This window comes from Trichoplax adhaerens, genomic scaffold (genome assembly GCF_000150275.1).
Source record: "Trichoplax adhaerens TRIADscaffold_27 genomic scaffold, whole genome shotgun sequence".
Lineage (NCBI taxonomy): Eukaryota > Metazoa > Placozoa > Uniplacotomia > Trichoplacea > Trichoplacidae > Trichoplax > Trichoplax adhaerens.
This window is the reverse complement of record NW_002060968.1, coordinates 467,788-480,327: the sequence shown is the minus strand read 5'-3', so window position 1 is coordinate 480,327 and position 12,540 is coordinate 467,788. Positions and strand designations below refer to the sequence as shown.

The following is a 12,540-nucleotide window of genomic DNA, read 5'->3' as shown; positions in this document are numbered from 1 at the left end:
GAAGTATAATAGAACATAATCGAAGCAAAGAGTTTTCTTCTGTCTATCCTTTTGATCTCAATACCTGAATAATCAAGTCAACAATACTCCCAAGCGTAGCATAATACAATAAATAGGTGTTCTTTAGTATTCAGTCGCTATAGCTTCGAGGTGTGTAAAAGGATACAATTAGATTGATTTAATTTATTCTCCCCTGTTGATTTCTTCGTTTAGAATGACCGCTCAATCTGGTAACATATTGCTTGGTTCATTACTATCATGAAAATTATTGGTTTACAAGCAAAAATTGGATTTGATTCTCAATTAACGATTTAAAAATTAGTTGCTACCAGAAATTTGGCCCACCGTTCTAAGTTTACTAATCAAGCTTACCATAAAGGTATCTGTATCTGACTAGGAATCAACACCACTTTGAAATCTTCTTTTCTACATTCAGCGATATTGTGAATCTCGCATATAAATAAGTGCTATCGAAGAAGCCATATCTACCGCGATTTCTACTAAGACATAAACTTTTCTAACTCTTTAGTAAGAAAAGTTATCTTTTATCAAGGATTGATATTGTTCTGACACCTATTTCGAAAAACAAAAACCATGCCAGGCAGTCAGGAAACGGTTAACTTATCAAATACAACGTCAAATGGTAATAGAGCAAGACTACCTGAGGTAGGATGGCTTATAGCATGGAATGTAATGGCAACCTTAACAGTTGTATTCAATTTAGTGAATATTATCATCATTTCTGCCAAACAACGTTTGCGAAACTTTACTCATATCATTATGGCAAGTATGTTTACCGCAGATATTCTATTCGCTTTAACCTATCTTTATCCTCGTTTCGGGCACCCTTCTCAAGGAAGAGATCATTGGCTTTATTGTACATTGATGTATAACATTTCACCAACTATTATCATCTCCATTAATTTACATCTTCTAGCTGTTAGTATTGACAAATTAATTGCTATAGAATCGCCTGTATTCTATCGCAAAAATTCGAAACCTGTGTATGCCTTACTTAACGTTGTCGCAATTTGGGCCAGTTCGCTGATTCTTGGCTTTTTACCAGTCATGACCTTTCGACCACTAGTCCCCGGTGCATGTATATTTTGGAATATGAAGGAGATCGATAGAGAGATGACTTATACCGTCATTCATGTTATCTTGTTCTATATCTTGCCATTTATTATCATGACTTTCGTTTACATCCGTTTATTTTGCGCCGCAAAATCGTTCAGCTTACGTTTAGCCAAAAAGCACGCTATCTATCATGTTCATCAACCCGTCGTTAGGCAAAATTCAACATCAAAGAGACATTATAAGACCGCGAAGGTGCTTGCTATCCTGGTATCTACCTATTTTGTCATGTGGACACCATACTACGTCTACTACCTATTATTTATATTTGTCCCTTGGACTGTACTAAGTAAATTACGTGGTATAGTCTATTTTTTAACCTATACGCGTTACATGGCCTTCAGTTATCCCGCTGTTAATGCAATCTTATATGGCTACTTAATTAAAGATGTCCGCATTACTCTCTATCACTGTTTATCAGCTAAAATCAGACAAGATTCTCTAAGACGTAGTTAATTTAATTTTATTAGGTCTCATCAAAGCTTGAACCTCGAGATATTTCAGGATCCATATTAATAGTCACAGTCAAGTATTATAGGAAGCCATAATAAACTCGAGCATACGTAGGCAGAAGTCGCAAATTTGACATCAACCCATTTTATTTACAGTAACACCTTCATTTCTAGCAACAGTATAAAATTGCTAAAATTTCCTTTATCTAAATTGATGTAATTGATAATTTTTAGCTTTTGTAAATTTATTCCGGTGGCTTATTGTTTGGGACAGTTGAATAACACCGTGGTTCCTATTCTTCATATTTAATGATACTCTTGTCATCCAAATCTGAATTAAATAGCTGAATAATAAATTTCTATGTGTAAGATGAGTCAGCCTGCGTCAACACTTTCAGTATTAGTAAATATATTTACTATCGTATTTATCTTATTGCATTACTATTTTTACATCTGTGAAATAGAACATTAAACGTAACAACCCACTTAGCTAGTTAACAAACAATAAATAATTATCATCTATCAAATCTCTTGGTATATCTTTACAATTTGATGATTTGAAACTGTTCAAAACTTTGGCTCTACGCGATCATTCTATGGCAGTATTGAAAGATAGCTTGCAATTATGCCAACTTTAAATTCGCAAAAGAGACCATAACTCCGAATAAGACGTTATAATATCAGCATTTCAATACTTCATGGTATGCTTAAAGGTTAACTAACTAAGACTATCAAGTAGGATATTGACTAGCTAAGAATGACATGATTTCTAGGCATCACATTATCGTTATGTTTAAATTAATGGTGGATTATGCGTGACAGAAAGTTATGATTTTAAACATTTTAAGTTAATAAAAGCCTAAAATAGCATAGAATCACCGAGACACAATTCTACTGCCCTCATTGCTTCGAATCTCAATTTCTTAGCTTTAGTAGACTACTACAGCAGTAATTTAAAGCATTTTACTGTATACGGTGAATGAAGACTATTAAATACCACACGATCGGCAAACAAACAGTTCAACACTTCTTCTCGACCTCAATTTTTACTCGATTTAGCATTAAGATAATGGAAATTTAAAGATCGTAAAATAAAGCAGTTTATAAAATTATGATATCCTTTAGACATAATTTCCAATGATTATCATAAGCATTCACATTGGAAACGAAGCACTATCACAACAGCAAGAATTAGAAATATTCTACGTGAATACAATGTCGTAATTTATTGGCCATATCTTTGACAGTTGCAAGGTATAGTAATGTAATGAAAGCCAACGAAAAGAATCCTATCATAACAATAAGAAATTGAGAATACCCGACGCGATTACATTGCCACCAATTATTTGCCGTATCAGTAGTAGTCGCAAGGTTCGAGCAATATAGAAAAAGCCAACGAAACAAATCAATATCACTTAAGCATAAAATTAAACATATTCTACATGATTAAAAGGTAAAAATTTATTCATCATTTCATTAACAGTCGCAAGGTATGGCAATATAATAAAAATGTGCATAATGAAATCGGGCTTAAAAATATAGATACCATGATTGTCTTCAAATTCTTATTTGTTATTATTTTAGGTCAAAAAGCTAAGGTATTTGAAGCCGTCAAATTTAAAGGCTAGAATTGATCAAAGACTTTTCTTAGTGAAAATAATCATCAACACGGCTGACTATTGCTATAGAAACTATCCTACTGTAACTGATATGAATTCAAATTAATCGAATCTTTCCAGTCGATAATTTTATATGTACTTACGAAGGAATGGCGTAAATTATATATTAATCTAAAGATTAAGGTTCAAGATAAGCACAATATGTACTTAATGATGGCCTTTAGTCAAGACCTACAACTAAAAATACCTAACGAAGCGCCGAATCGATTAGCTAAATATTGACAACGTATTAATTATATGTTCCGCTACCAATGTCAAATGCATATTGTTTTTTCAGTGGAATTGTCATTAATTTTTATTAAAGAAGCAATGGTTAAACGGTTAAATATTATTAATATGCCTTCTATTTTGGAGTTACTTCCGTAGTTAATCGATCTTTTCCCATTTAAATCACAAGAATACTAGCACAGAAGTTAGTGCATCCCTGCACGTGCGATGCAATCTTCATTGATTTACCTATGTGATGTTGTTATGGTCTTTGTAATTTCGCCATGAACGTGATCCTTTGCAAAGAATCTTTTATTATTTAAACGAAATTAAATACATAGAATGTAGAAATGTTATTAACCATCTACGTCATCCATCATCATCATGTGATCTTTAGTAAGAAAGGGAAAATTAATTACTTTGCGGCTAATGAACTTCTGCTACTATAGAAGAGCGCCAAATTGAAAGTATTTCTAGATGATCGTGGTACAGAAGCAAATTTCTTAATTCTCATCTGAGTATTCCATATTTGTCAATTGAAGATCTAAAAAACCCAAAAATAGGCTATCATTGACATAAATGGTTAGATTAGTATATAAGTAATCAATTCAAGTAAAACAAAATATATCATCTCTCTTGTCATGAATTTGTTGAGTAGCATAACTAAGGTGAAATTTAAGCATATATTTGTCACAACCCTCACTTGTGGCAAAGGAAAGTAAAGAACTCTAGTGTAGTTACTTAAACTTGGGCTATTTCTCCCAGTACTTTCAGTTTCTATGAGAGAAGTATTTGAGAACTCGATTTCTCGGCTGATCTCCACAGACAACTGACTAATTATTACACTATTCTTCACGATATGAGTCTTGCCGTTTCTTGAGCAATTACTTACTTTATTCTACAAACACACGCGCTTAAATAGGTTTCTACAGTGAATTCCAATATTAACGAGTGAGAATTCATGCTTTACAAGTTACATTAATTAGTATAATACCATTACTAAATATACATGTCGATATTCTCAGACTTAGATAGCTACAAGCTATCAGGTGTTAAGACGCTTAACCTTCGTCCATATACAGCTCAATTTTTAGAGATTAACACACCTTATAAATCTACAGTAAATTAACTGCTAACAACTTCTATTTTTATCTCACTTCTACCATCCTATTATCAGCTATAAGCGCATTAAAACATAGCACATAACCTTATCTTATCTATTCATAAGCATTCATTAATTTACAGTTACTTAATTAGTAACGGCGTACCGTGACAATATTACAATTTCTATAATCTAACCATTTTACAATTGCTCTTACAATAAAATCTCCCAAAGCGGCAATTTTAATCTAGGATTACGCAATTTAGATATTTTACAACTATGGCAGTTTATGAATCCCAAAATTGTTGAATTTTGCATTTTAGAGTTCCAGATTACTAATTATAATACAATCAGCTCGAGCTACAAGTACATGTCACAACCCTCACTTGTGGCAAAGGAAAGTAAAGAACTCTAGTGTAGTTACTTAAACTTGGGCTATTTCTCCCAGTACTTTCAGTTTCTATGAGAGAAGTATTTGAGAACTCGATTTCTCGGCTGATCTCCACTGACAACTGACTAATTATTACACTATTCTTTACGATATGAGTCTTGCCGTTTCTTGAGCAATTACTAACTTTATTCTACAAACACATGCGCTTAAATAGGTTTCTGAAGTGAATTCCAATATTACCGAGTGAGAATTCATGCTTTACAAGTTGCATTAATTAGTATAATACCATTACTAAATATACATGTCGATATTCTCAGACTTAGATAGCTACAAGCTATCAGGTGTTAAGACGCTTAACCTTCGTCCATATACGGCTCTATTTTTAGAGATTAACACACCTTATAAACCTACAGTAAATTAACTGCTAACAACTTCTATTTTTATCTCATTTCTACCATCCTATTATCAGCTATAAGCGCATTAAACATGGCACATAACCTTATCTTATCTATTCTTAAGCATTCATTAATCAACAGTTACTTAATTAGTAACGGCGTACCGTGACAGTACAATGATAACTAAATTTAAGAATTTATTTCCAAGATTTTGTTTTGAATAACCGATAAAATATTACCAATTCGTATGAAAATAAATGTCAGCAGCTACTTAACTATTCTACTAATGTATGTGATGTAGAGTATGCCATAGTTTCGGAATGCCGAAATATCCAAAGTAGCTTTTCTTACTTGAGTCTAAACCAGTTGAGCAATATCTAATTCTTTCATGCAGTTTTGTCTGAAGATTTACTTACTTAATCGTAATTGTGAGAAGGTAAATTAAAAGAGTATTACACTCGAATGTAACCATGTATTTTTAATGCTTTCTAGCGTAAAGCAATAGTTAGCCAAATTTACAACTGTTTGTGCTGTACAATGCATGACTGTGTAAAATTACTGGTTTATAATACATTATTTATTAATATTCTGGAAGATGAGTTGAAAAGTATGGATTACTAATTTAAAAATGTTTATAATTACACAATATTAAAATCATACGGAAATATCAAATCTAATTGTGGAGCTATCTACTTCATACAGTATCTTATTAAGAGCAGAAAGCAAGCTAAACATATTAGAAAAACCCAATTAAAAGTACTTTATCAGTTTACAATCAATAAAGCTGATATAGGCAATAAAATGATAGGTAAAAAGTAGCTAGTCAAAGAGTTCTAGCATTAATGCACTATTTGGAATGAGGAACTAATCAATAAGGAGATTTTCGGGTTTTATTTCGAAATATCACCTTTAAATATTTAATGAAAAATTTTTTAGCATACTGGTAGTTAGTCTTATAAGAGAGTAATTGTACTTCACATTGTAAAATAAACTTTCGATTTTATGGCATATACGAGCAGTTTGACTAGGCACTATTTAAGTAAGGTACTAGAAAATCAACCAATTTACCAAATATCTACTGCATAAGCAAATTCACTTTTTAATCACAATAATTATTCATTCTCTTCAGCTGATTTATTTCTATACTAAACTACGAGTAATCCGTTAGCTTTGTCGGTTTAATATTCTTTATTCAATATTTTATCATTTACAGTATCATTTGAACGGAAGTAATTTCAAATTCTATAGCTTTTCAAAACCAGCTTTTGTAAATAGACAAAGAATGAGCTACTGTACTAAATTAAAAGGAGTAATTCAATCATCGGGTAGCAATAGCAGCTCAATTGATATCAGTAAATTATCAACCTGCTGGTCATTTTATCATAAAAAATTAGATTGTAAATTCTCTATCTTCTTTAACATTGTATTAAAGTGATAATACTTTCCTTCTTAAATGGACTTGCAAACTTATACTGACTGACATCATCCTAAATACTATAATTCATATGAGTATCAACATTATAATAGCTAACGAATTAGCGCAACTTGAAATTGAGTTTTCATTTATCAATACTGCAAGCATGCACCCTTGTGTCAGTGAAATTATACTGAGAAATTACGGTTTATTTCGATTCTATCTTGACAGGTGACCTTGATTAGAATGGTAAAATCTAGATATAGATATGAAGCAGACCTTTTTAACTAATTTTAATGCAATTTTAAGATTGTAAATTGCAATCAGAAGACTTCTTGTAGACATTTCATTATACTAGAAGCAACTCGAGGTATTTAATATAATATAAATATGAAAATTCTCGAACTTCAAATGTAAATATTATATCAATATTTACTATTGAAGAACCATAATTACCATAATTGATACCACCTTAAAAATATTAATTATTAAATCTACACCCATTTCATAGGGATTATCATCTATCTTGAATCTCACTTTAATGTTGCACATTCTCGTAAAATTACTGAAAATGCTAAACTTGATATATGAGATTGTACTGTAAAACCATAAATGCCGCGAATTGTCAGATTAAATCAATTGTATGCTTCAATTGAGTTTCATTAAGCTTGCAGTAGACTGCCAGTTTAGAAAAGCTTCCGGTTACTGGTAACCAATAAGAAGTAAAAGCAGTTTAACGCCTTTGAATGTTATATTGTAAAGATTGGGACACTTTTTAAATAAAAAATAGACTATTATCAAACTATCTTTTATATCACTTTAGTACAAGTTCAACATTGTGTTATATTGCATATTTAAACTAAATAAACTGTATTTATATCAACATAATTTCTGTATAAGTAAACATATATTGTATTGCTAATTTTGGGAATTAGTTAGCCATTGTTGATAGCGTTCATTCTTTGAATATTTTGATTTATTTTGATGTTGTCATTAGCGACGATTCGATTATGGCTTGTGTTTAAGTAACTTTAATGAGCAGACTTATAAAACATATTAATTATTAAGGCAGTTATAAATTTTTTCTAAAATGAAACGAATGTGACAGATGACATGTTATCTCATAATTAATTTATAGCATGAGCAGAATGTTAAAAGGGGAATTTTTCCTATTAGAAATAGCAATCCACAGATTTAAGATTTCGAAAACTATGAATTACAGGAAAAATTGGGCGTCATAAAGTACATCAATTCTGATAAGTACCGTATTATCAGACTTAACTTATAGATTTCAAAAGTACTTAAAAAGCAACATCTGTTTATAAGGTTATAATAAATAATGTAATTACATCTAAGTTCTTTCCAGATTTTTTCTATGCGGGTAAAACGAGCCTGATCATAGTTGGATAATAGTTAATCAAATAGTAAAGTAATGAGCTATTTCACTTTATTACATAATTTAATGGATATCAAGTAACAGTAAAAATAGGATCGTCCATCGTTATATTCAAATTTTTCAAGATATAAAAATTGGTAAAATAACCGCTCCTACTTGACTTATTGTTGACGATACGCTATCATTACTGGAGGCTCATTTTCATCAAATAATTCGTTGATATTGAATTTCCTCTATCTGCTAAAGATCTCTTTTTCGGACGATGATGGGCAAAATGACTTCGTTTAAGATTTGATTTCCACTTCATACAGGTGTACAAGACACTGTAACTTTTGGATATAAATTTCAAATCTTTCTATATAAATTTGAATCTGAAATTGGCAATAATGATCTGATGCTATCATAAAATTATTGTAGATGAGATTATTGACTAAGCTTTCTATCGTATTATCTTGAAAATGATCTTATGGCGAATCTTTCAAGCAGTATTTGAATTATTTTTGATTGGAAAAGCTTTCTACAAGGACAGTACAAATATTTTGAAAAAAATACTACAATGACGAATTTCAAAGCTACTTTACCGGTAATGTTTGCTATCCTGTTCTTAGGGAATAAGTTGAACAATGCAACCAACAAGCGACTAATTTATGTTTTCGTCTCAATAGTACTAAAATTCAAATTTAATATGGATTTTATAGGATTTATTTCCCAACATTTTAACCGCCATTTGATAACAATTTAAAGCAATGACATATACAAATTAATGACATCACTAATTTGATTCTAGACTTTCACTGCCAAGTTTATTAAATAAATATAATTGATTCACTACATAAAATTTTATATTTGAGCAAAGAAATTTCTAGTAATAAAGGTAAGAATTATCTTGTAGTTTACATAACTCTATTAATAGCTCTTATTAAACTAAGCTTGTTTTCATGTTTCTGTCCAGTCAAAGTGATAATTTCATCAAGAAAATATTGATACTACAATATATTTCTTAGGCAGTCTTGTCAGCATTTGTAGCAGATTACTAATGCTACCGCAAATAAATTAGTAAATACCCTTGCTCTACAATTTGGTGCCAACAAAGTTGTTTGTTACAACCTTTATCAAAGTGTGCAGGAAATTTATTTATTATATCCTGTAGAAAGATACTGCAGCAGTTGCTTTCCATTTTCATTAGACATACATTTTAACTAAAATTTATTTATCCTATATCAAAATCATTGTGGTTGATACAAAGACAGCAAATTGTATTTTTAAAAATTCCTTACACCTTAAAACAACTGCATAACGGTGCTTAGTGTTCTATCGACAACTATTTTGTAGAATAACAGATATTGTGAAACTGATTTATCAAGTTAATAGGCTTGCTCTTATTCACTGTGCTTAGAAAGAGTTTACATTCGAGGGACATAAACAATTAGATGGAATGCAGTAGAATACAGAATCAAGATACTGAAAATATCCCTGAACTTCTTGTTTAAGCATAATCTTAGTAGAAGTATGTCACTCTACGAAGGAGTATGAAAATAATATGTCACATCAAAATACAATTTCTGGTCAACCGTATAATTACTCATTCTCTAATGTTAAGCTTTCGTGTATTACCTATAAGATTCATCCTTTAGCTAAATAGAACAGCTGTAATTAAAGTTGCAGCTATTGAACAATGTAAAGTAGAATGATAGTACCAAATTACAGGGATTTTAAAATTTCATATACTAAGTTCTATCATCAAGTGGCCTCAATTAAAAAAGATTACAATTAACCAGTTGTAGCCATGAAATTTACGGGTAGCAGTAGTTGAGCCTTGCATTAAAAGAGTTGCAGCGAGAAGAAGAATTTTATTCTTCACCTTTTTAAAGAAATCAATGTGCTTAGAAATAGTAAACACGATAAAATCGTGATATATATTATACAATAGTATTTCAAAATTATGTACATCGATAAATCTACAAACTATGTTCTTGTAGGTGCCGTTGGCTGCATTATTACGCGATCCATCAGATTACAGTAACTCTTTTGGCCTTTAAAAATGACTAAAATACCAACTATTGGCCATTGCAATTAATTCAAACTGCACATACGGATCATACTATATAAAATTGCAACATTATGCTTTTTTTCCATGATATTTTGTATATTAACAGATATTACTGCTATAAATTTACTATGATATCCTATGAGAAATTTGCCTAGCAGTGGTATAGATCGCAATTATATTCAAAATATTAAACATTAAGTAAGTATGCTAACCTTGAACGATCAGGAATTACGATAGTAAACTTTCAGATGTTACGTATTCATTAAAGCTCTGCTAGAGTAGTATCTATTATTATACTTTCAATTATTATATATAAAATTTTATAAAATCATACAGTGATGATCTTCTCTTCGATAAATTAAAACATAAGAAATTACTTTACTTTATAAAATTCAAGAATTTTTCAGAATTTAAGAATAACAGGAATTATACTGTAATAAGGAGAATTACTGAGGTTTACAAAATTAAAAATTCTTTAAGATTAAAGAATGCAAAAGGAAATGTTTAATATATGATTTACAGTGTAGTCTCTTCAAATCATTACATGTGCAACTTTATAAAATCATACAGTAAGAATTTTTTCTTAAATACATAAGAAATTGCTACATTTTATAGATTTTCTGAATTTTTTTCATTGAAGCATGCAATAAAGAATATGATAGGAGAAACTTCTAAAGATTGAAAATTGAAAATATTTCTTGATTAAAGAATGAATTGCGATTATTTAAAAGGAATGTGGTAAGATTTATATTGCTGAGATGATAGTAATTTTTCATCAAAATATGCTTTTCGTATTGGATATTCTAAAGGCAAATGTTAAGAGGTATACAGTACCACTCCAACGGCACCTGTAAAAGCAAATATATCTGAAGGCTTGCCATAATCTCTCCTTCAGCATTACATTAGATTACTATCTCATTTTGAATGTTTAATATTTTGAATATTATTGTAAATTATATGCCATTGGAAAGCAATTCATCTCAAAACTGAATGCATTGAAGCAGTAAATACTTAAATGGCAAAATTGTAATCAATTTGCAGTTTTAATAAAAATAACAGGCATCTATGGTGCAATTTTAGAATAGCCAGTAGTAGCATATGTTGCTATACAAAACAAAAGACAAAGCAAGCGTAGTTTTGTCATTTTATATAGCTGTTACTACATTAATACATAATTTTATTAAGTTTCAGCAGTATACGTTACAATATAGCGTAACAGACACAATGTTGTAACTTTCCATAGTAATTGTATAACCCTATAAGATAACATAATTCATGGATTTATCGTTACACTACGGGTTAGTTTGTTAGCAGAAAAATAAATATTAAAATTACCGTACAGCAGCTGCAGAGAGGAAAAGTTTATAAACGCTGTCATAGTTACATGCTATGCTAACAGTTATATTAGTTGGAGATGAATTTAAGGCTAAAGCGAGCGAGAAGCGAAGAAGATTCGTAAACAGTTGCTCATGTATCTCAATGGACGAACTTGTGCACGATGTAATGCTAGCATACCAAAAGGATTGTAGAGAGGAAAAGGTATAATAGCTAGCTAATGCCATAGCTCAGTATGATGTCCACGGTTGTTTGGAGTTACTAACTTGTAAGTGCATTAAAGTGTGATAATTAAATGGAAATACCTACAGTACCGGTTATTGCAATATCGTTTAAATAGAAAACCCTATCATAGTAATACATAATTTGTAGTAATTCTTTATTACGGGGCTCATACTAGATGCTATATTTTTTAATGATGCTTGAATACTAATGAAAAGGATTAGCTTAGAACATGTGTCATAGCAGTTTTTCCATTGAATTACTGAGTAACATACAGTCAGAATATCTTATAACACTAAATCATTATTATTAGAAATTCCAATAATCGTCATTAATTCGAACAGTACAAGCTGGACGTTTTATTATATCAGTCACAATCCACAATTACGTTTTCACTTACCATCGACTATTTTAAGCTGCTTAGTTACATAATGTTTCACTCCATTCTGCTCCTATACTTCTTATACACAAGCGCTACAATTACTGTAATTTAAGGCACTATTCTCATCCCATCATATGCGTAGTATATCAAAATGTACGTAAATACGACTGATAAATATGGAATTATTAATTGGCGTATAATATATGTAATTAATGTTGATACTACGATAGAAGGAGCCATAATGGTAGCCTTGGTGTAATTATATTTTGCTGCATAGCAGCAGCTCCGCGTTTAGTTAGCTCAGGGCTCAGCTTTCTCAGCGTTCAATTAGCTCAGCTCGTCATATTGGATGCTGTAGTTAAGCGGTAGATGCCGAATAGT

The 12,540-nt window shown here is 30.7% G+C and overlaps 1 protein-coding gene across 1 annotated transcript; it reads left to right on the top strand.

The window, feature by feature from the left end:
• Nucleotides 1-594: 594 nt before the first annotated feature.
• On the top strand, nucleotides 595-1,590 carry TRIADDRAFT_61720 (uncharacterized protein; the record flags this gene model as incomplete). The annotated part of the gene is made up of 1 exon (XM_002117679.1): nucleotides 595-1,590. The coding sequence occupies one exon, from the start codon at nucleotides 595-597 to the stop codon at nucleotides 1,588-1,590; it is 996 nt and encodes a 331-aa protein (XP_002117715.1).
• Between the last annotated feature and the right edge of the window lie 10,950 nt (nucleotides 1,591-12,540).